Source organism: Macrobrachium nipponense, chromosome 17 (assembly GCF_015104395.2).
Source record: "Macrobrachium nipponense isolate FS-2020 chromosome 17, ASM1510439v2, whole genome shotgun sequence".
NCBI classification, from domain to species: Eukaryota; Metazoa; Arthropoda; class Malacostraca; order Decapoda; family Palaemonidae; genus Macrobrachium; species Macrobrachium nipponense.
In genome coordinates, this window is record NC_087210.1 from 88,282,279 (window position 1) to 88,306,944 (window position 24,666).

The 24,666-nt window shown below is 36.6% G+C and overlaps 1 protein-coding gene across 2 annotated transcripts in view; it reads right to left on the reverse strand.

Moving 5' to 3' along the window:
- Positions 1 to 1,922: 1,922 nt before the first annotated feature.
- The window catches only part of LOC135196448 (protein fem-1 homolog C-like), a 215,089-nt gene continuing 192,345 nt past the window's right edge, over positions 1,923 to 24,666 (reverse strand). For both annotated transcript variants that reach the window (XM_064223286.1, XM_064223287.1), the window contains 5 exons: positions 10,879 to 11,038; positions 8,685 to 8,885; positions 7,538 to 7,756; positions 6,912 to 7,101; positions 1,923 to 5,164 (listed from right to left, as the gene is read on the reverse strand). In XM_064223286.1, the coding sequence (XP_064079356.1) occupies positions 4,084 to 5,164; positions 6,912 to 7,101; positions 7,538 to 7,756; positions 8,685 to 8,885; positions 10,879 to 11,038 (1,851 nt within the window). In that variant the 3' untranslated portion in view covers positions 1,923 to 4,083. The remainder of the gene's footprint in view (positions 5,165 to 6,911; positions 7,102 to 7,537; positions 7,757 to 8,684; positions 8,886 to 10,878; positions 11,039 to 24,666) is intronic.

The window sequence follows — 24,666 nt, forward strand, 5'->3', positions numbered from 1 at the left end:
TTGTTATTTATATAACTAGCTTACCTGTTGTTCAATGGTTTGAAGAATGAAGTGACCAGTTTTGCATACTATTCTCAGGGTTTATGCTTTTACAAGTACACCACCAATGGGCTTTTACTTTATACCCACTTTGTTTTTCCATATAACTATTAATAATCAATGAATAATAATCAATTAAAGTGCAGGGTTAGTACTTTTTGTACTACAACACTAATCATACTGTTCACATTTTTTTTCTCTAGATAACAATTGTATCAAAATCTTTATTTTCACCACTGTAGTGTATGGTCATTGCAATTTCACTTATTACTTACACATAATAGTGTATATTAAATATGTAGTGCTATTGAAATGCAGCTATTTGGCTGCATTTTTGTGTTGTACTTCTCCAATGTAAATACTAGATATGTAGCTCTATTGAAATGCAGCTATTGTGAAATGTTATTGCAGTAGTTTTGTTTTGTTCTTCTCCAGTGTAAATACTATGCCTTCAGTAAACTTGGAGTTTTCCTTGTACGGCCTGCCATACTGTTATGTTTTGTTAGAATTATTCCATTTAAAATTCCTTTGCTCAACAAATAAAGTTTTCATTCTACACCTGCAGTGTGTAATGCAGTGATGTCCAGATCTTACTGTTCTTGCAGTTTCTATTGCATCAGTCATTGGCCTTGCCACTCCTGCTATTCTGCAGCTTATAACTGGCCTTTCTACTGCGGCTGTTCAATGTTTTAGCGGTGACTGGGTCCTGCTGCATTGATGAGTGACCTTGCCACTCATGCTGTTTCTTGCTGCACTGACCTGCTTCACCACTATAGCAGTTACTGCTGTGCCAGTGACCAGTGCCTCTGATTCTGCTCTTTCGGATCGATCAATATCAGTCTTGCTGTTGTTACTGTTCCTGCCAAGTATCCTGATTATGCAGTTTTTACACATGCAGCACCTGCATTACCAGCAGTGGCCACGCCACCTGTTCTGCCCATCCAGGCCCTATCCTACCTGTCACTTTGTAGGCAGTTGCTATGCTTGTTTCAACAAATCTCTTGAACTGACTGCTCCTGTTTTATCTACATCTCTAATTGACCTTGTTGGTGCTGCTGCACCAGTAACCAGTAATTGTCTTCCTGTTGCACCAATGTCTTGTTCTTCCATTTTTCCTATAATCCAACTAAGCCTCTGGCTTATGCTATTCCGGGCAAAAAGTGCCCAGATTGCATGCTGTGCTAGCAGTGGTCCCTGCCCTTTTTCTGCCACATGCTGCTCCTGTCCTGCATGCAACTCTAGAGATGGATGACTCGCCTATTCCTGAATATGTATACAGCTAGGCTGCCTATTTATTCTGGCACTGACAAATTTACCTGTTTATTCATATTATGTTCCTGTCCTGCCTGCTAAACATTTAGCTCGTGTTGCCTTCTGTTCCTACGACACTGGAGGCAGCTTGAGGCAGCTTTCCATGCATTTCTGAATTTTTTTATTTATAGCCTGGTGCAATTGTTGCACCAGCTGAATCTGCTGTTACAGCAGTGGCTTCTATGTATGTTGCTGTTTTATCAGCTCCTGGTCTGTTTGCTGTCTTGTTGGTTGTTGCTTGTTTTGTTTCACTAGTACTTTTGGGTCTTGCTTTGGATTCTGTTGTGCCGGAGATAGTCCACTTGCTGCCTATTCAGGAATACTTCTTGTTCCCATTGTTGTACTTATTATTACTATTCAAGATGCTTCTATGGCTTATTTTTGTCAGGTTGATACCGTAATTTGCGCTGGTGCTTTTGAATACTGCAAATTCAATTTGTTCCTGGCCACCTAATTTTAGATTATAATTACTTGCATGATAGTATTAGCTCAGAATCATACACAAAAAATTATACATACTTATTTATGACATGTAATCCTTTAGCATATTATTTGTAAGTAAAGTCACACAATATGTTTAACTTTTTATTTTATGATAAAAGTCACACCATCTTGCAATTTGTGTGCTAAACCCCAAAAAATAATTATGGTAAGTGCACACAGAATAAACCCATCTCTATCATCCAATGTCTACATGTTAAAAAAAATTTGTTTTTGTTAACAATACTGTCAGGTGATCAATTTATTAAAAAAAATTTTAAAACTATAAATTTAAAATGCATAAAAAACTTCCAAGACTTTCCTGATTATGTCTGTAAATACATCAGTATTACTCCAATTTTGTCATGTGATGGAAACCTCAAATAATTCACAACATTAATATATGTGCACAAAGAAAACCTAAAATAATCTTGCAAATATACAAATTCATAAATACAAAAGTACTGTATGCCAGATACAGTCATAACCTAAACTTACAAGGGAATACAAAAGTATAAAGGACTTTCTTTTAAGTACAAGTAGCAGTAAGGGACATGCCAAAATAAAGCCAAACCTTCAGAAAATGAAAACCCTTATTTTTTAAGGGGATCTATCATAATGAAAATTTAAGTAGGACAATAGCCTTTGAGATTTCCAACCACAACAATGAAGCATTCCTTCTCTTAATTACAAGATTCCACAACCTGACATTCAAGCCTAAATGAAAAATAATAATAAAAAAAAAAACTTTACCTTGAAGCCTAAATTATAATCTTCACACAACTTTCACTGTATGACAAGGAACATCATAGTACAGTACCATCTATCCTGAAAAATACTGAGTACACAAAAAACCTCAACTCATATGAGAAAAGAGCAAATAAATATCTCTGCTTTGTAAACAATGGCCTACTTTAAGCACAATTCTCAAAAGAAAATTATTCCTCATACAAAATTGTGTAAATACTATACTAATATAGAGCACACCAACAATATAAACTTTATCACAGATAAACCAACTGTGTGAGGAACACGAAAATCCAATGTTTGTCATTGTTATTTCAGGCCACTACAGCTTTAACAAACCCTCTTCAGGATATGTAAGACTGGTATGTCATTGCATTATTTGCTGGCTCTTTTTTTACCAGCCTTTCTGTGGCTGGGAAAATAAATGACAGCACAATGCAATTCTGTGATTAATGTATGCAATTCTGTAATAAATGACAAGATTTAAGACATTCTTCAATGTAACTTCTTAACATCTAAAGCATCTGCTATATCCCTTGTATAATGCATCTTTTCAATATTACTGTATTTAACCTTTTGACATATAAACAGATAGCACCTTATTATTTAAGAAAGGCAATTTCTAAAATTGAAGAGCAAAGGGAATATGGTGCAAATACTTTGACATGTATCCATAATGAATCAGAAGAGACATTAACACTGAATACACAAACTTGCAAATGTAGTGTCATTCGCAGCACTGCGTTTTCCTACCAGTTATATTATTCGAGCCATTCAAAGCACCTGTTGCACTCTTAATGCTGCTGAAAAGACTTTAATTTCCTGAATATCACTGCTGCCATGGACAACTTGAGACTGGCGCCCTTAAATTCTCACTGCTTCTAATGTCCCTCAAGCCTTCACACATCTTGGTCACAAGAATTTCAGCAAAGAAGTACAATAATAACATCAACTGGGTCGTCATGATGAATGACTAAAAATCTAATGAATTTGGAACATTGTTGGCAATATGACAATGTTTTTTCAAAATTTTAAATCCAGCATTATCCTGATAACTTTAGTTCCAGTTTACTCTTAACCAGTTAAGGCAAACTTATCATGCAACAGTACCCAACTTAAGAATCCAGTTAAACTTACTGATAACACTGTATTGTATTCGCTGAAACATTTAAGAATTCACATGTACAAAACTTTAACTGAATTCCTTGACCTTCAGAACAGAGAAGACTTCTAGAAAGCACAGGAAGCCTGCAGAAAAGAATGCGAATCCCAATCATGACGTGATAATCACAAGCTGGAAGGGTCACTTACATTATAATGCCACTTGGAGGTGATGTTATTCATCACCAGGTCAACAATGGCTACGAATGCCTTTACTCAAATGTAAAGATAGTTCTGTATATATATATATATATCAGTGCATATACATATACTGTACACATGCTTATCTATTAATTTTATATACAAGAAGCTGGATATTCCTACTGCAGCTATTTACACTAAGGATCAGTGATGGTCAACAAATTGTGATAGTCGAGGATGTAAGACTGTTTTATATGAAAGGCCATGTCTTCGAAGAGCTGCAGCAGCTAGGCACTGTAGAGAGGTGTGTTGTAAAGGGTTAATTAACTGATGGATCCGTTGCCCACGTGAAGCTCGCAGCGAACCAAAACTCTGACCCGATCTATTGAGAGTATCTAAATGAGCACCAGCAAGGAGAAGAGCATTCAATATTTCTCTACGACACTGTTTGTTACTTGCCAGGGTATGGAGGGGCGTGTTACCCTGATGATCTATTGCGCATGGATCTGCACCAACCTCAAGTAAGAGATTTACCACTTCCATACTCGGGAAAGTACAGATAGGAAATCTACCAACTGTTGCTGAAGAATCCCTTGAACATGCTAAATGTAAAGGTGTTACGCCTCCCGAACCTCTAGGATTCAGTCGCACTAGTTCATATACAGCTTTTCTCATTGTATATCGCTGAAGAGAAGATAAACCAGGACCTAGCTTTGTTAGCAAACATACTAAATGCATTGTTATAACTAAAGTACGATGGAAGTAAGTGGTATCTCTTTCCCCTCCACTGGCTAATATACTACCACATCCGTTGACTTTGTTCAGTTGGGACATTCCTATTTCAACTTCTCTCATACATTTTTCAAAAACACGCATCATATCACAGAAATTTACCACTGGTACCCTCCTGCCACGATTTTTGGCTTCACTCATCATAAATGAAAATAATTCGGCAAATGACACAAAGGAACTCTGTGTCATCGGGCTTAATGGTTCAAGAATTTTCTGCTGCATATCTAAAGCATACATCCAAAGTGTTATGCATCTATCAAAATTACCAGTATCTGCATAAACAGCACCTCTATATCTAATATAGTAACTCGTATCTGGGTGTGCAGGTCCTAGTATTCTTTCTCTTACAAGAAGCGCTTGCATTCTCATTTCATCAGGGTCAGAAATAATTTCTTCTAACTGATGTAGTGTCGTAACTTCTACAGAATTCTCATATGCAGCAATTGGCGACTGTTGTACTGGCTTGGGGTAAACCATTACACCATTTTCATACCTGAAAAAATTAATCGTTTTAAAAATAATTCACTTTTCTTGTTTTCAAACAATAAATATTACAAAAATAGTTCACAAATATTTGCATCAAAATCTGCAACTAATATCCTATGCACTGTCACACAGTTTTAATCATCCTTACCATTTCACCTTTTCAATGTCATCAAAATTACAGAGTCCTACAAGCACAATCTACAGTACAGAAGGTTAGCCTCCAATTTTGTTCTCATCTGTCAATACCAACATTGCCTATATGTGATGTGTCAGTGGTTAAACATTGATAGTGAGACTGACTGATTCATTCGTAAAGAAAAGGTACTTGCTTGCCGATGTTTATGTCTATGTTTACTCTCGGAAATAAACAGAGGACAAACACATTGGTAATACATGTTTGTACTATACGGTTGTACTATACACATCAAAAGGCTCCATGCTCTATGCACCATTCAGACTACTTCCTCTTACTTTCAACTAGTTAAAAGCAATGCTAGTAAAAGATGAACAAATTTACAAAATGGTATGGAAAAATATGATAGCCATGTAATTATTTCATAAAACAATAATCCCAATAAGTATAGAGTTGAAGCTTGGAACAAGGGTTTCAATGTTTTTGACTAAAGAATATTCAGGTTATGACAGTGTATGTTGTGGAAATTGCACTACGAAGCAGAAGTTGCCAAGAAATGTGGAATACTAGTTGTTCAGAAAAGCAACAGAAATGGAAGTAGCAGAATGAATGCCTGTGGGAAGGCCCAAGAAATCAAAGAATAAGTGCATTAAGACCTGGATTTGATTAGTTAGAAAATTTACAGGACAGAGTGGAGAGAACACATTCCACACCTAGCCCCATAATGAGAAATCTGATATGAAAATGTTATTGAAAATAATGTTATAACAATGTTAGTAGTAAGAACATATAGTACAGTGGGAAGGGAATAATGACGGGATAGATTTTTTCAATTTAATTACATTACCTGATTAATTTCTCTTTATACATTATTCAGTCATATGGTTTGTTGAATCAGTTTGTCAGGATAGTAAATTAGCTAATTTTTTTATTGCCAATTCCCAACTAAAAGGGATGTTACAATCATTTAAAGAACTATGAAACAGAGTAAGGGGATAATTTGGACTAAAAACAATGAACTTGTAACCAAGTTTGCCACTGTCTGACCAGAGATGCTCACGTGATGACCAGTGATTGTCTGACCTGCTTTATTACGTATGAGAAATCAAAATACAGTTCTCTATGCCCAGCTCAAAGTCAGTGAGATAAAGAAAGTCATTGAGATAAAGCAAAAGCAAACTCAAGAATAAAAATAATGTTGAATACACAGCACCAAACACAACTGAGATTAAGCAGCTCCACTCCTAAAAGATAAGTACTGTACTGGGAAACAAAGCTGGATACATAAAAATAATGCAATAAAATAATTTATAAAAAAAAGTAAGAAAGAACTAAAAAACGAAGGAGGGGAAATGAATTTTTTTGCAAGTCATCAGCAAAAGTGAAGGTAAACACCTTATAAAAAGCAAGTAAACAAAGCACATTACAAGTGAGGACATGCAAGTAAAAGATGACCTGACCAATACAGAAAGGAATGTTTTGTCATTTGTATAACAACAAACTTAAGCCTATTGTGCCATTCACCAGAGCTACTATACATGCAGGAGTGCTGACCGACTTAAAATCTGAAACATCAAAACATTGAGGTAAAAGTGTAAGAAAATTATAATTATGGACTTACCTTTCACTCATGGCCATTTTCCAAAATCTAAGAGCACCAAGCATATCCCGCTTCTTGTCGACAAAAGTAGCTCCAAGAAGTTCTAATGCATCTATTTTGTCCTTTTTTAATATGAGATCTGTTCTAGAAATGAGATATTCTACGATGTGCGTATGACCTGTTACACTGGCAGCTAATAAGGGTGTCATTCCTGTAAAAATATCAAAGTGCAATAGTGAATCAAGTTAGCTATACATAATAAATACACTTTTGAATGTTATCCAAATCATGAGGTATAGCAATACAAAGATAACCATATTAAAACATCTGTGTTTATGGAAAAGATACTAATAACCTTAGCCCTTGCCAAAACAATAAGCACAGCAGCCCCAAAATACCCGGTGTCTAATGTGACAAGAATGAAACGGCTTCAAGAATGAAAATACAATACAGTAAAATCACAGCTGATACATATTTTAAAGATGAAATGTTCTTGCACACAAAACGTTACTTAACAAAACTAGTATAAATTATGTGATTTTCCAATAAAAAGTTTTAATAAAGCCTTTTTCAATAATACAGAATAACAGGAGGACTAATACCATTCATTACTTCTTTAAAATCTTGTTTGAGGGGAGAGAACTCACCATACGAATCCACATCCATTTTGGCATTATGATCCAGTAATAACTTCATTATTTCTAGAGATCCTGATTCCGCACAATCGTGTAAAGCTGTATTTCCTTTGACACTCTTTCTGTTAACATTAGCATCAATGTCTATGAGATATTTGGCAATTTCAAAGTGACCCTTGTAACAAGCAATCATCAAGCATGTGTGTCCATGGCGATTTGCAACTTCAATATCTGAAAATAAAAAATAAACTTAGTCAGGAATTCAATGCATTTAGTATACGTTTTTTACATGGGGCCTCAAACAATCATGTATTTTATATGTGCTGAACACTTTTAAATATTTACAGTATAGTTGACAAGTATCTAAGGAAAGGAAAAGTATGGCTCCAGTACTAAATAGCTTGTTAAACAAAAATCTTTTGATCAAGATCCCAAGGATTCTTATATGGACACCTAAAAAAGTCATTCAAATGTGATAACATCAGACTACTGCTGTAATAATTTTCCAATGCAGACATGCTTACAAATTTTCAATAGAACTTTCTGTGATGAAACACCCAATTATGGTAACAACAGTTATGCTGGGTTAGCCCTCAAACTTTTAAAAGATCTATTTTACAAGTTTACAGTTTCATAACTGCAAAAATTTACAGGTAATTATGACGAGAGCTTGGGTATGCAACCCACTACTGTTTCCAGAAGTACTCAGAAATTCTAGACTTGAGAACACCCTCTAAGAAAATGGCACATTTGCAGGTATTCAAGTACAGTACCTAAAATAAAATCCATTAAAAAATATCTTTAATCTTTATAATAAACATAAAAAAATTACAAAAAGTGCAAAAATAGATTAAAGTACCCACCTTATATGAATTTTAAGTCTATTTACTTAAAAGTAAAAATTCCCATCCAACTGTATCTAACAACCAATCCAAAAAATCTAAAGAATGGAGCCCAAAATCTTAAAAACAACTGCAAGTTAATTTCCTTCAAAATAAAAAAAAAATTCTTACAAGATTGTAAGATGTAATCTCAATCCTGCAAAACTCAAAATCCTCTAATGATATAAACACAAATCTCACCTGACTTATGAAAGTCAATGAAACTGACCAAATTTTGCCTGACTCACTTAAAATCATATTGTGACAAATGAACTTACCTGACTTGTGCTCTACAAGATATTTAACAATGTCGAAGTGTCCATCAAAGCAAGCCGCTCTGAGGGGGGTGGAGTTGGTCTTCGTTGTGGCATTAACGTTGGCGCCTTTCGAAAGAAGATAGGCAACAATGTCTAGGTGGCCAGCTGCTGCAGCGCACCACAGAGGAGGAGCCCCATCTATGGTCTCGCCATCAAAAACAACTGCAAAGGCAAACAAAGATGGTTAAAAAGATAATTTCTCCTAATTTTTGGTGGAAAGGTGGCATATTCTCTCTATGGAAAAGGAATTCAATCATGTTTCTTCTTACATGCAATTAAGATAACTGAGCTCTAAAACAGCAATACTGAAAAACTTTTTTATGGGGTGTTGTGGAGAGAGAGAAAACAAGGACTGGTTTCTTTTCTAACCTGATCAATACACATACTTTGTTGGTTTCAATGTTAATTGGTGTATAATCCTCTTTTATTTTGTTACAAAGTCAGAATCCTATGGTAACAATACATTACCAATACAATACTAATCACATAACTGAACTCTTCATATTGGTTTCCATTAAGATATTTAAAAAGTTTCATTTTATTTAAATGTTACTTTGCTGAGATGACCAGATTAAGATTTTCCTTACTGTGGGATTCCCACGCCATTATAAAACAACTTCCAATGCCAGAACAGGAATGAAACTTGGAATGAAAATAAATAATAAAAATGAGAGAGAGAGAGAAAGGTTGCAATCTAGCAACAAATTATCTGAACATGAACTATCATCAATAATGAGTCAACTTTGTGGCAGCCACCCACTGCTGGAGTGAAGTACTAGTAAGGTGCAAAATTACTACATATGAAAAAAAAAATAAATAAATAAATAAAAACTAAGATGAGTTTTAGAAAGCATCCGTACTAGAAACTAACCCTTAACTAGGCTGGACTCTGTCAACAGAAAAGATAAGCAAGGAGGCTGCATAAAAAATGGTAGTCATCAAGAGATATCATAACCATATCATCCAAAGAACCTCTCAAGAGATAGGCACGCCATCACATGCCACAGAATTGTCAACAGTACATATGCAGTTAATCTGACAGATCAAGTAAGACCAGTTGTGAGGTCCTCGATACTGCTGAATTGAATATTACACATTTACAAAATCTCCAGATGGTAAGTATGCTTCCAGAATGCTCTGATTTTTTTTGTTTTTGTGCAACATCTAAGATATGTATATTAATTCTCAAAAGTATATTAATTTTCAAAAATAAAATCAAAGACAAAATAGGTTTGATTTTTTCCCCTGTAATATGAATGAAGCAGTTGTTTTTCTTTCAATGAATGAGGCAGTTGTTGTTTTTCTTTAATAATCTACTAATAATACCAATAATAACAATAAATGTGCATATCAAAGCTAATCCTAAAATTATATTCATGAAGAAAACCTGTCTCTGACTTTTCAAAATCCTACAATTAAAATATTTCATAAGATTTTAATTCCATACAAAAATCACTTAATGAGCTAAATATAACCATACCAAAAAGAACCTCAAATTTAATACTTATTTGTACTGAAAAGCTGAACTTCATTAGACATTAAATGATAAAATAATATACGTTATATTTGTATAATAAAACTGTTTCATTTTTAACAAAGTCTGCAAAAGATGAGGGAATTTTGTCATTTAAACATTAAAAAGTTGCCTAACAACTCTGACATTAAAATCTTTCCTGCGAAATCCACAGATACACAGATCAATGCAGGCTATAATTATTGGCACTGTATGTGTCTGTCAGCACCAGAACATTTTTAATTTTCATATCTATTTAAATGATCTGTGCACTCTTGACCACATACATTTATTTAACACAGTAATGAAAATGATCTCTCTCTCTCTCTCTCTCTCTCTCTCTCTCTCTCTCTCTCCCTTCTTTCTCTCTCTCTCTCTCTCTCTCTCTCTCTCTCTCTCTCTCTCTCTGAGAACAAGAAAAAATAAAACTACCACACTATACAAACTTATCATATAGCAGTCCTACAGTTACTTACCATTATATTAATTTCCATTCAGGTAATTTTTTCACAACATAAATAATGCCACCAGGGATGGCAAATTTCAAGAAAATTTAAAGAGCACCTTCAAACACTTCACTATCTCAGTTCTTTTCTTTCTTTCGTGAAATTCATAACTGCAAATGAGTCATGGGAGACATACCTGAGCCCACCTGCTCAATGTCTGCATCGCAGCGTCCAACCAGGTACTCTACACAGTTCTTGTGTCCGTGCTTAGCTGCCATAACCAGCGGCGTTGCGCCGTTTGTTCTGGCACTCACAACACGGGCCACTTCACTGCGGCTACGAAGGTCTAATAGCATCTGAAAAGCAAAGAAGCAATGAATCAATCTGAAATTAATTACAACTTCAAATTCAACAGCATCAACATATATACAAAACTGGATTAGTCGAGTCTAAAGGTGCGTTCACACGGTCGAACAATGTCCGACGGACAAACATTGTTACATATCATATAAATTGACTAGTTCTTATAAAACAACCCAGATCTATTTTAAACAGGTCAGTGAAAATACTATATTGGCTATGTTTGTACTACTTCTGGTGTTGTTCTGCGTCAGTGGGCAGACAGTGACTGCAAATACAAGAGGAAAAGGCTCAATTGTGGACAGATACAATCCAGGAATGGACAGGAATAAGATTGGAAGATAAATGTTTTTCAAGAGAATTGTTTTATTACTAAACTCTTGACATTAATATTACTGAAAACAATATTATGTTAAAAAGCTTTAAAATTCTAGGAATTTCTAAAAACCTTTCTTCATATGGTAATTTTATTATGTTATGTCTGTATCTCTACTAGCTAGGCTTGGAGACTATGAAAGGGTGGTCGTGCAAGGTGATTTAAAGGCAAAGGTAGAAGACAGAAAATGAAATGGCAATGTTGCTAGGTGAATGAGAATGGAGAGTCCATTGGAAATGAGTTTGAAAAGCACTTTGAACAAAATTACAGGGAAACAGAAAAGTCTGCTAGATTACCATCCAAGACTATCTTGATGAAGGAAAGTCTTGATGAGAATATGCATATTAGCCTAAAAAAATATATAAACTTGATCCATACAGGTACTTTTAAAATATGTAAAACATGCATATTTTTTTGAGTAATTATATGGTCTTAAAGACAGCATACATACCAGTAAATTTTCCATTACAAAAATATGGCAATTACAAAGTTGTAAGAGGTACAATAAACACAAACCCATTGAAAGTGCGGAAGAAATAAAATACAAAGTATAATCCTGACTGGCTTTGTCTACTTACATCAATTCAAGAGGCTTGGTACACGTACCAGAAATTCATTTTATACACCTACATTATATATATATTTCCTTAGTATGTATGCCCACCATATATATACACCCTTGTCTTTGGATATCTTTAGCGGCTGTGATCATGTCTTGGTAATAAGACGAGAGTACTTAGCATCTCAATTGTTTCACCTTCCTTTGTGGCTGTAAGTTGTTCTTATAATAATCACATTTTTTTTACATTTTCGAGATTAAAAATAAAACTATATACATATAAATAAATACATACATACAAATAATATATATATATATATTATATAAGATATATATATATATATATATATATATTTTATATATATATATATATATATATATTATATATATATATATATATCTATATATATATATATATATATATATGTATATATATATATTATATAGATATATATATATATATAAATATATATAATAATATATTATAATACATGGTTTTATAGTTTTTCTTTGTGGTGCTTTACAAAATAACATCAAGCATTCCTGAGATCACCATGATTTTACGTATTTCAGAAATAAGTGAATAATTTTTTTAACTTTATTGTTCCGTAGTCAGTGGTGGGAGGAAAAAATAATTTTCTCTTCAAGAAAATTATTTTTTCTTTTTTGGTTCTATCTTTCCACTTGGGATATGCTGTAACAAGATATGCAAATGCCCTCACACAAGGACAGAAAGCAAAAGAACAGATACGGTTTCTTCGAGACTGTCTGGATAAACAAGTTACTTCAAGATCAACACTTTCGTATTGCTCAATGACCCATTGTCCGAGAAGGACATCGACATAAAAAATTATAGCCTCTCTCTCTCTCTCTCTCTCTCTCTCTCTCTCTCTCTCTCTCTCTCTCTCTCTCTCTCTCTCTCTCTCTCTCTCTCTGTGTTAGTATTCGGAACCAAGCCTTTAAAGAGTATCCTGTCTGAGTAACCCAGAATATGCAAAATGATAAACTAATGTGGATGCAATTACGATTACTGGTAGGGTTCTAAGAATACACTTAGAGCGGTAATACAGTAACAAAATACTGCTTAATTAAACGGATGACATTCATGATATACTCAAGAAAACACTGCACTTTAGTTCCCGTTAAAGAGTACAATAAGCTTATTCCTCCCACCACTGACTACGGAACAATCAAGTTAAAAAAATTATTCACTTATTTCTGAAATACGTACGTAAAATCCACTTAATTTTAATATGTGCGGTTTAGCTGGTTTTGAAGATAACAAACCGATATTTGGGATATATATATATATGTAAATTTTAAACATTTTAATTACTCTAAACCAGGCCTCAAGAAGATGTCATCTGACAAGGCTGGTCAGGAATCAACAGAGGCAGACAGTAAGATTTGTGGCACACAGCATCCGCTCCTCATCCGGCCAGGGAATGGAAAAATGTTCCTTAAATGTGAGAGCTCAACATAAAACGGAACAACCTTGACGCATATTTTTTTTTTTTTTTTTTTTTTTTTTTTGGGGGGGGGGGAGAGGTCCGGGTTTTAAAGTTTAATCAACGCTCCTGATTTCACTTCCGCGGTAACAAATTTAAGGCAACAGTGAAAGAAATCCTTTATCTCACACTAAATAGTAATCAAACGCAACTTTATTTGGGGATACTGGATCAGGAATGCATCTGCCATATCACAGGGAGTACCGACGACAGGGTGTGTGTGTGTGTGTGTGTGTGTGTGTGTGTGTGTGTGTAGTGGGGGATACAAGCAAATTCTCAGTACAGAAATAGAGACTACCCTCTTGAAGTACATATTCATCCAGGGTATTTGGGTACACAACTGCCGATAATTGACTCTCAGAAGCGCGGAGTTCAGTAAGATGTCAAACATTCGCTGCTATAGCAGTATTTACTGGACCACAACCATAGTTGTGTGTGTGTGTGTGTGTGTTTTTTTTTTTTTTTTTTTTTTTTTTTTTTTTTTTTTTTTTTTTTTTTTTTTTTTTTTTTTTTTAATCAAAGCTGGCCTTATGCCAGCATGGGCTCTTGCTCATAGAGTAGGCAACCATAAGAGAAACTACGGTGCACAGATCTCTCTTCTCACACAAATAATGGCAGGCCTTTCAGTTCCATTCCTTTAGTACGTCATCTCTATTCTACTTTATAATCTGTTTTTCTTCCGCAGCTGCACTGGCTGAGAGAGAGACAGTCAACATCCGATGGTTAAATTTAACTATACTTTCTTTTCTATTTTAACTCGCATGACGCTTCCGTTAAGCAACTCAAGATGGTAGCAGACGAATGACGAGAGTTTGTTTTCAGTTAACCTCCTGGTGATCCATCCTTTTAGTGAGGTTTAGTCATTTGTAACAACTCCAGTTAATATGTGACACAAAATAATACTAATAATACTTAAAACATGAAAAAATGGTTATGGTAACAAAAGAACTATGCAATAAAAAATAAATATCTTCGTGATCCAAATGTACCTCTGTTTCATACAGCATGTTTCACGTGAATCTTTACGTAATTCGTGCGTACTTGGCAAAGTCAACCAAACATGAAAGACCGTTTATGAAAGGGCGGGAAAGGCGGGGGTTGTGGAGGGGAAGTGTTGGGAAAAGGGACTATAGATGCCTACGTTGACGTCAGCCAACTTGGCAACACACCTGCACTTATAAGAGAGAAAAGGGGGTAACCGCCGCCTGCCGTGGTCCCGACAGGTCGGAATTCTGTCGTTGCCGTTTAAGGATTCGGTCAGACGAAGGTTCGTGACTTCCGATGACACACGGGCCATTGTGCCTCGGTCATCGTGCATGGGTACGACAGCACTATCTCAGAAACTGTGCACAAAGTTGCGTTAGCAATGATGTGAAATGAAGTTGCGTTTTGATTTTCAAATATAAAATAGGCGCATAATCCTCATTTTCACGATGGACGAGATGTTCTCTAGTTTTTTTAACGCCATTATATGAATTAAGATGATGAAATTCCGATTAAAATATAGATGAAACAGAGAGTTCCAGGAGTGTTTGTAGGAGAGAAAGGCCAGATTCCTGCAGCGCAGAGGAACAGTGGGTGAAAGCGCTAGTAAGAACAAACACAACGCGATTACCGTTTACCATTTGAAATAAAACTTCACGAGAATGCGTGTGAGGGGAGGGATATCAGTTATCGTGGTAACAGCTCCATTCATAAGTCATAACTCCGCTGTGACACACAACAGTCAACTTACAACTGGTATGTTTTGCTTCTTGACGTCAATGGGGCACATTGAATTGAAACTTCGCAAGAATGTGGTTGTACTGTGTATTTCCTAACCTTGCTCTGAGATCCAACGTAAATTCATGGAGAGAGAGAGAGAGAGAGAGAGAGAGAGAGAACAAGTAACACCTTTGCTGGGGATGGAAGTTCACAACAGAAGCCAATTGTGAGAGACTGTGGTGGTGTCTAAACGCAACCATCACAATTTGTTTGAAACTGAGAATACTTAAGTTTCTGTGAATAGAAATCTCCCCAGCTTAAGTAACAGGACAAGATTAGTTTTTCCCCTATACGTATATATATATCTAAATCTGTTAGCCTATACATAAGCTTTCCCTTAACACGATGTGCATAGGCCGTAGACTTTTATTCATAAACATAATTTAAATAAATTCCTCACTTATGCAACGTCTTCCAACGGTTTCTCTGTTGATAGTATTATTCATCATAAATATTTGCTTCGTGGAATGCTCGATTTAAAAAAAATACACAAGAAACTACATAAAAAAATACATAAATTGTTTTCTCAGTGGATGGCATTCTGAGAGCCACAAATAACTCCCAAACCGACAAATGCGGCTTAACATCAAAGAAACAAAATATCTGTCGACTGCAATGCAGAAGATTTCAGACACTTTCTCTTTTATTACTTTTTCGTTGACTGCGCAAGATTTAGGTCTAAATGTTTTTCTTCGCTGAAAAGCATTCTCTCATATCGCCAAGAAAAGACACATGTTCGAGAAAACAACAGTACAATAGCATGAAATATACATAGACGAATACTCAACGCAGTCTAGGCAAAACATATCCTCACACACACACACATTGCCTGGATGAACTGATGCCTGCTGAAGCAAATACTACATATCAAAAACACCCACCCATAAGATTAATTTGACAATAGTGCTCAAGGGCACAAATTATTTTCCACCTATATGCCTATTTCCTTTGTAGGGATGGCACCAGTTTCAGACTTCTGGTTTTCGTGGGATAAGGTTGCTAGCCCGTCTCTCTCTCTCTCTCTCTCTCTCTCTCTCTCTCTCTCTCTCTCTCTCTCTCTCTCTCTCTCTCTCACATACTGTACATAAATGAATCTTACAATGTGTAGCAAGATTCGGTGTTTGGTGCACTGCAGAGCGGCCTCTTAGGTAGATTTTTGGAGTAATGTTCTAAGGCGTAGGAAGTTCTCTGCACCCCCGGTCATACACAATGCATACACATACAAATATATTACATACATACATACATACACACACACACACACACACACACATATATATATATACTATATATATATATATATTATATATATATATATTATCTTATCTATATATACATATATAAAGTAGTGCAAGCGTCAGCTAAGAATCAAAGAGTAGCACACTCGACGGTGAAAACCTTCTGGAGCCACAATTCTCAAATGAGAGAGAGAGAGAGAGAGGAGAGAGAGAGAGAGAGAGAGAGAGATGGGGGGGGGGGGGCATATGCTACACGAGTATCACTAGAATGCTGGCCTATCTAACTGCTAGAAAACAAACTAGGCACCTGCGCCTCTATTAGAAAATAACTTTGACAAAAATGAAAACTTTGAAGACAAAAAAATGCAATTACACAGCCGCTGCAAAATAGAAACAAAGGCCCAAATAGTTACCACATCACCCAACTTCCTTGCAACCATGAGAGGAGGGCTTAGCCAATAGATAATTGCAGTCTGATGCCACCCTAATCCTCGAATTAACTGAACGTTCCAGAAAGTTATAAAACAACCCGATCTCATTCGCTTGCCTTGCAGGAGACGGAAAGCCTTCAGTTTCCATCGTCAATGACGTACCAGCAACCTCGCTCTCACCGAAGCCGTCACTAATAGACCGAAGATAAAAACAGGTAGTACAATTAAGCCACAAGTGTCCACTGGACACATGACATTTGCCTCCTTAGGGCCTACAACGTGAAGGGCCGATGATTATCCGTGAATACTATTATTACTAACAGGACCTCTATTCAATAAGTTACAAGCTTTTCAATATGTAAAAGGACTCCCCTAGACTCAAGTAAAAAGCTGAAAAACAAAAAAACATCTTTCCAAAGAAAAACGTACAGTACTGGATTGAAATAAAATCTCACATTAATAAATATAAAGTTAAATATACAGTATACATATCTTCCAGGGCAAATTATTTCAAATCTGTCCGCATGCTGTTCTTAAAACATGGCGGGCATCATTAATTCAACGGCTCTCCAAATTTGACTTTCATAATTAATTAACACAGCTTACCACCTGATCATTCTTGAACGTCCCACGGAGCGCACACAAGAATGTTGAACGAGGTGTCTGGACTGGTGAGTGTGCTACGTGTAACACGGGTTCTCTCTCTCTCTCTCTCTCTCCTCTCTCTCTCTCTCTCTCTCTCTCTCTCTCGTCCGATAAGTAATACAAAAAGTCATTGCCTTTCATTGACCACAAGACACTGAAATCCGCTACCATGGTCTCAAGTTCGCGCCCTTTCGTCGGCGTCTCGTTGCTTTATGAGTCGTTTCTCTCATCAGCCGAGGAGGTAAGGAAGCATTAACGCCATTCTTCTCCTGAGAGAGAGAGAGAGAGAGAGAGGCGAGAGAGAGAGAGGGGCGGAGAAGTCGGAGATATTGAGAGGAGAGAGAGAGAGAATTTGCCACTCCTTCATCAGGAAGTCTGCTTGTGGTTTTGTATTTTGTGAAAAATACCACTTATGTACTACGTGAACGAAGCAGGTCTGGAATAAACGAAGTATATATATATATATATATATATATATATATATATATATATATATATTATATATAAAGAAACGTTTTAACGGACATTCGCGTGCAGACTTCTACACCTGATACAACTAATATACCCGACACAAAACCAGCCACCTGACACAATCCACGCGGTTCTGCAGTTCCACAATTGGACGCTCATTTTTAACTGAAGTTATTTATTTATTTATCTATTTTTAGACGAGTCTGGCCTTATGCCAGCGCAGCCTATTGCTCTGGGAATAACTAAAAAGGACAGGGCTGACTGCCGACTATGAAGGACATCTTTGTATTCTGTCGCTGCGAGAAACCTCCAGTCACGAGTGCAGCCAATTTTGGTCACGATCCGCCATTAAACTTTTCAAATCCCGTCGAAAGTGGATAACTCCTTAGGCTCACTTTGGGAAGGCATCTGGATAGGAAAGGAGAATGGCGCGCGCGCACGCCCCCATACATACACACACACACACACACACACCACCGCCGTGCTCCCTGAAACCAGAGAGCAATCTTTCATTCATACTCTATTCGACTACTCATAACCGTTGTCTGTTTTTAGACTATACTGAAGTATCTTACGTTTCACCCTCTCACACAAAAATTACTCTGCAATTTCGGAGTTTTACCAGCCGAAATTAAACTCTTACTAGTCCAAACGATCAGTGACTTAGTAAAGCAGACAAACAAATAATAATTAATAGATTTCATGAACATTAAATAATAATGAGCTGTGCCGCACATTACTTTCTAAGAGGCTTGAAAATGCGATTTCTCTTCATCAACCCAACCAGATTTGTGGGAAAAATGCAAGGAAATTGGCCACATTAATCAGAGGTGCTAAATGTAACTTGCAGTGAGAGGGGCTATCCAATCCATGCCATATATATACCCAATTGCTATCACACATTCACCAACAGCCCTGTTGATCCCAATAGTCAAGATACAGTAATTCAGACCCAAGCCACAGGCTACGGCAATCGGCGTTCAAGATTTATAAAATAACCCATCGGTAAGACGTGTGTGGCATCTTCTGTGACTGCATTTTAGGAGTGACAGTTACAACTTGTGGCGACATGTAACCTTTCGTAGAGTTGGTCCCGGACTTAAGAAAATGAAACCCTACGCACCGTGATGTCAGAATTTCTTAACCAAATGTGTTTCTTTCGCTGATCTTCCGATAATCTTCAGCCTCCCTTCTCACAGTTTTCATCTCTGTAGGTCTGCGTCTTGCAATTCTCCAGGTGGCTGGCGCCCACAGGAGCGCATGACACTACTATTGCCCCTGGGGTTGTGTGAAGGACATGTCCAAGCTAACTCTATAACCTTTTCATCATAAGCTCGTCTACAGGTGCAGATTCCACAATATCGCTTATGATTCCATTTCTAAATTACCCAGCCACAGGGGTATGTAATATATACACGGTTAAATGAGGTAAATAATACAGTATGTACCTTCAGGGAGTTGTGTCCCTTGCCCTTAGTGAGCCCAGGTCCACATGCCCCAGCTGGTAATTACAGAGGTCAGGTGATGAGCACCTGCCGCCCGTGGGCTGACACCGCTTTAGGGGAGGATAAATCCACAACTGAATATTACGCCCTTGCCGAGAAGCCCTAGGAATCATCGGCAGCTGGATGACATGAGACCCTAAAGCTGTAAATCTGCCGAATGACGTTTGGTTACCATCAACAGGCAACGGTTGGGGTCACTGACCTTAATCAACTACGTGCTACAAGGGACTGTTTTATTGGCCAATGAATCCACCATGGATTCTGCCGCGCAACTGGACGGGAACAATTTTTGAATGGTTCCCATGATCTGGTCTGAGGGTGATGAGAATCTCACGGGTCATACATAGTAAGGTCAAGCTAATGACGAAATATTGGAAAGATGACATACGTAGAATTATTAAATCATTGGAAAGATGGCAAATGCAGAAAATTAAATCTTTGGAAAGATGGCAAACGTAGAAAATGAAATCACTGGAAAGATGGTAAACGTAGAAAATGAAATCACTGGAAAGATGGTAAACGTAGAAAATGAAATCAATGGAAAGGTGGTAAACGTAGAAAATGAAATCATTGGAAAGGTGGTAAACGTAGAAAATGAAATCACTGGAAAGATGGTAAACGTAGAAAATGAAATCACTGGAAAGATGACAATCGTAGAAAATGAAATCACTGGAAAGGTGGTAAACGTAGAAAATGAAATCACTGGAAAGGTGGTAAACGTAGAAAATGAAATCACTGGAAAGGTGGTAAACGTAGAAAATGAAATCACTGGAAAGGTGGTAAACGTAGAAAATGAAATCACTGGAAAGGGTGGTAAACGTAGAAAATTGAAAATCGTGGAAAGGTGGTAAACGTAGAAAATGAAATCACGGAAAGGTGGTAAACGTTAGAAATAAAATGAAAATGAAAACTGCGAAAGTGGAAACGTTAGAAAATTGAAATCAAACTGAAAGTGAGAAACGTAGAAAATTAAATAACTGGAAAGATGGTAAACGTAGAAAATGAAATCACTGGAAAGATGGCAAACGTAGAAAATGAAATCACTGGAAAGGTGGTAAACGTAGAAAATGAAATCTTTAACAGATGGCATACGCAGAAAATTAAATTCTTAACAGATGGCATACGCAGAAAATTAAATTTTTAACAGATGGCATACGCAGAAAATTAAATTTTTAACAGATTGCATACGTAGAAAATTAAATTAGAGAGATATGGACTAGACATCTTATAGCTGTTAGTGAATCACGGCGCAGAGGAATGGGGGAAATACGAGACTGGAAGGGTTAAAGTGAATATTTAGTGTGGATGAGCAGACTACTCGTACTGACTCCTCAAAGCATGTAATATTTCCTTTCGATCTCGATCTGGTCAACAAGTGCTCATGGAGCTTGACGTTATCGGAGGTATGCGCTTTCTTCTCGGATTTTCTACGCATTACGCAATATTTTTTTTTATCACGAAACACACGTGAATGTGTATGCGAACAGGTGCTTGTAGTTTTACCATTCCGAATAGAAGAATGAAAACACCTGAAGGGTTTAAAAATGTGGGAATGAGACCATGTGTCAAAATACCGACAGTTGGATATATGAATCAAGTGTCTTGTTTGTGTGTGTGTGTGTGTGAGAGAGAAAACACGAGAGCAAGACCATGCGGTAAAAAAAATACCGACAGGTGGAAATATGAATCAAGTGTCTTGTTTGAGAGAGAGAGAGAGAGAGAGAGTGAAATTAAGCACCAGAAGACTTAGGAAATGCGGTAAAACTACCGACAGGTAGAAAAATGAACCAAGTGTCTTGCTTGTCTGTTTTTCACGTCAGAGAGAGAGAAAGAGAGATGGATAGAGAGAGAGAGAGAGAGAGAGAGAGAGAGAGAGAGAGAGAGAGATGACTAAGAAGCACGTTCTGTTTACGTCACAGACATATACGTAAGGACAAGCGGAATTTCCCCTTGCCAACTTCAGTTATAAATACAACGGGAGCGAGATAAACAGCCAGTTTCTAAGCCCTTGGGCCTTTTCGTCTCCTCTGTTCTCATCACGAAGTGCCAATCTGTAAACATTCGTTCAAGGACCACATCATTTTGTCCAATAGGTAACAGCGTCCTTAAAACGTCAGACCTTGCAGGAGGAAATAAAAACGCAAACCAACATTTTCCCAAAAGCACCTGATGATGACACCTTACAGCCCCTCATCTCCAAAATAATAAGAAGCGACAGGACTGAACGAACGAACGAACGACTTGGTTACAGGAATCGGAAAGGCCTCTCCAGCACTATTTGTGGAATTGTTCGGTGCTGAGCTAACTCTTTCTTTTGTCTTTGTCATGCACTATACTCCATGCAACTGAGAACAGCCCTGAGCTGAATCACCAACCGGTTGCCAGGAAATATTAAAAAAAAATATAACTTCAGGACTCGCAACTGAATTTGTTTTGAAATGTGGGTATTCAATATACTGTATGTCTGTGTGTATGTACACAGGCATACACACACATATATTATAAATATATTACATCTATAGTATATATATATATATATATATATATATATATATATATATATATATATATATACTACATATATATTATCTTATAAATAATATATTACGTGTAATATCTATTATCTATATATATATATTATATATATATATATATATATATAATATATATAATAATACACACACATACATACATACATACATACATACATACACAAACGCACACACAGAATCACCTCGTGACTATCTGGATATATACTTATCTTTAATAGTCACTAGAAAATTGTACCTTCCTGATTTCCTCAAACCGTCGCTCTAGCAAGCACCACGGTGCGCTTTCGCTCTAATCTAGCACTGCTTGTTTGTTTGTTTGTTTGTATGGTGTTTTTACGCTGTATGGAACAGTGGTTATTCAGCAAAGGGACCAACGGCTTCACGTGACTTCCGAACCGCGTCGAGAGTGAACTTCTATCACCAGAAATACACATCTCTGACACCTCAATGGAATGCTCGAGAATAGAACTCGCGAGGCCAACACCATAACGACCACGCCACTGGGGCGCTTTGCTTTTCCACAGCGGCTAAAATCGTGCTGGGCAAGCACCAACTCTCTGCAGTGCAGGCCTAAGTCTGACACAAAGAGATGACGTTCTATTCTCTAATTAACACACCCCTCATTTACCGAGAACTGCTAATGATTATAAATGCATAACCCGACTCATTGTTAGTTTTAATCACTTCCCGTTATTTTTATCTTTTGTTACATCTAAGTTGCCACCTTTAATCGTTTCCTGTTATTTTTATCTTTTGTTACATCTAGGTTGTCAGTTTTATTCCTTTCCTGTTATTTTTATCTTCTGTTACATCTAAGTTGTCAGTTTTAATTGTTTCCTGTTATCTGTTATTTTTCTGTTTCGTTTTACAACTAAAGTCACGTGAAACTTGAGACATTTTCTGGTGTAATCTTCACTCACACTGGCACTTATGGATTCTGGATGATCAACAACTTGAGGGGAAAATTATTTTTACGAAAACAATATTTTGTAATTACAATTTTAAGCTGCAACTCGAATACGCACATTTTTTTTCTTTCTTTCATTCAGCAAATTTAGGAGATATTGTATTATGAAATACAAATAAAAACAACAATGGTAGCAACAGTAGAATTCCAATCCATGTTCTGAAATAGAGAGAGAGAGAGAGAGAGAGAGAGAGAGAGAGAGAGAATCCTAAAATAACATGGTTATGAACCTCCTTCATATCTTATTAGCCTTAACAGTGGACAAATTATAATAACTGAACTCGATTAGGCTCCTTAAGATACTGTCCTTTCTTGCTTAAAGAAAACACGTATTTTCTTACGAGATAAATAATCTTAGTAATATTACAACAACAACAACAACAACAACAACAACAACAACAAACAACAACAACAACGATTCCACGTAAAGGTTGAACACACATCATAAGTAAAATAACTGAGGACTCACTTATAAACTTTTACCCACATTTTTCCCGACAACCCCCGCCAAGACTGCCCTGAATTAAGATAATAACTAAATGAGGAAGAGGGGAACACTTGTTTTAACGGTTCCCAAAGAGTGGAACACGTACCCACGTCCGTCGGACCCTTGTATGAACGCCAGGATGGGCCGTTTTCGGGGCCCTACAAGAATTTGTCCCATCGTACTCAATGACACCCATTTTGTCCCATTACGCCCACTTACCAGGAGGGGACGCTAACGACCGGCAGAGCCAACTTGGAAAAACGACTGGGACGTAAGGATGACCTCTGCGCATGTCAATTTCTAATTTAGTCCTGAAAGACGCCGCCGGTAACAAACCCAATTCATATGGAACTAGCCCACAGGGACCACTGACTTGAAATCTAAGTTTCAAAGACAATGGGGAATATAGGAAAAGGAAATCAGTTATTGGAAAAAGAGATAAATTAACGCATTACCAAATGAAAATGTAGTTAATATGCAAGTTTGAATTAGAAGTCGTCAATGGAAAGAAAAGTGATTAATATTTTCCTTATTCCCGAGAACCTTGCCTGAAGAGAAAAAGCAAGTCCAGACCGATTTAACGTCTAAATGAAAAGGTATTCTTTGGAAAAAAGAAAAAAATGCCATTGACTTCAATAGAAACTGCCAAAACAGCATAGTCTCTAAATTTCTAATCTGTTAAAGTTTTCTAAAGACATTCAGTAAGGGTTAAAAGTATGAAGTTGAAAATGAAAAACTTGTGATATACGCATCTGTAATACGTCCACGCAGGAGGACTTAACATGAAATATTATCATTATTATTATTATTATTATTATTATTATTATTATTATTGCTGTTGTGGTTGTTGTTATGACGTAAAATACATCAACTACAACCTCATTTCATTATGAAAAGTGGTACATAACATCTTAAGTAAAATCACTTTAAAAAATGATTAATGTCTGAATGGAAACTGTAGTCTACGATAAGGCTATTTGTTCACGAGAGAGAGAGAGAGAGAGAGAGAGAGAGAGAGAGAGAGAGAGAGAGAGAGAGAGATAAACGATTCTCCACGTTATCTTTCACATCTGCCTACCCAACTCGAACATAACAGATACTACGCGATAAGAGATACCCCC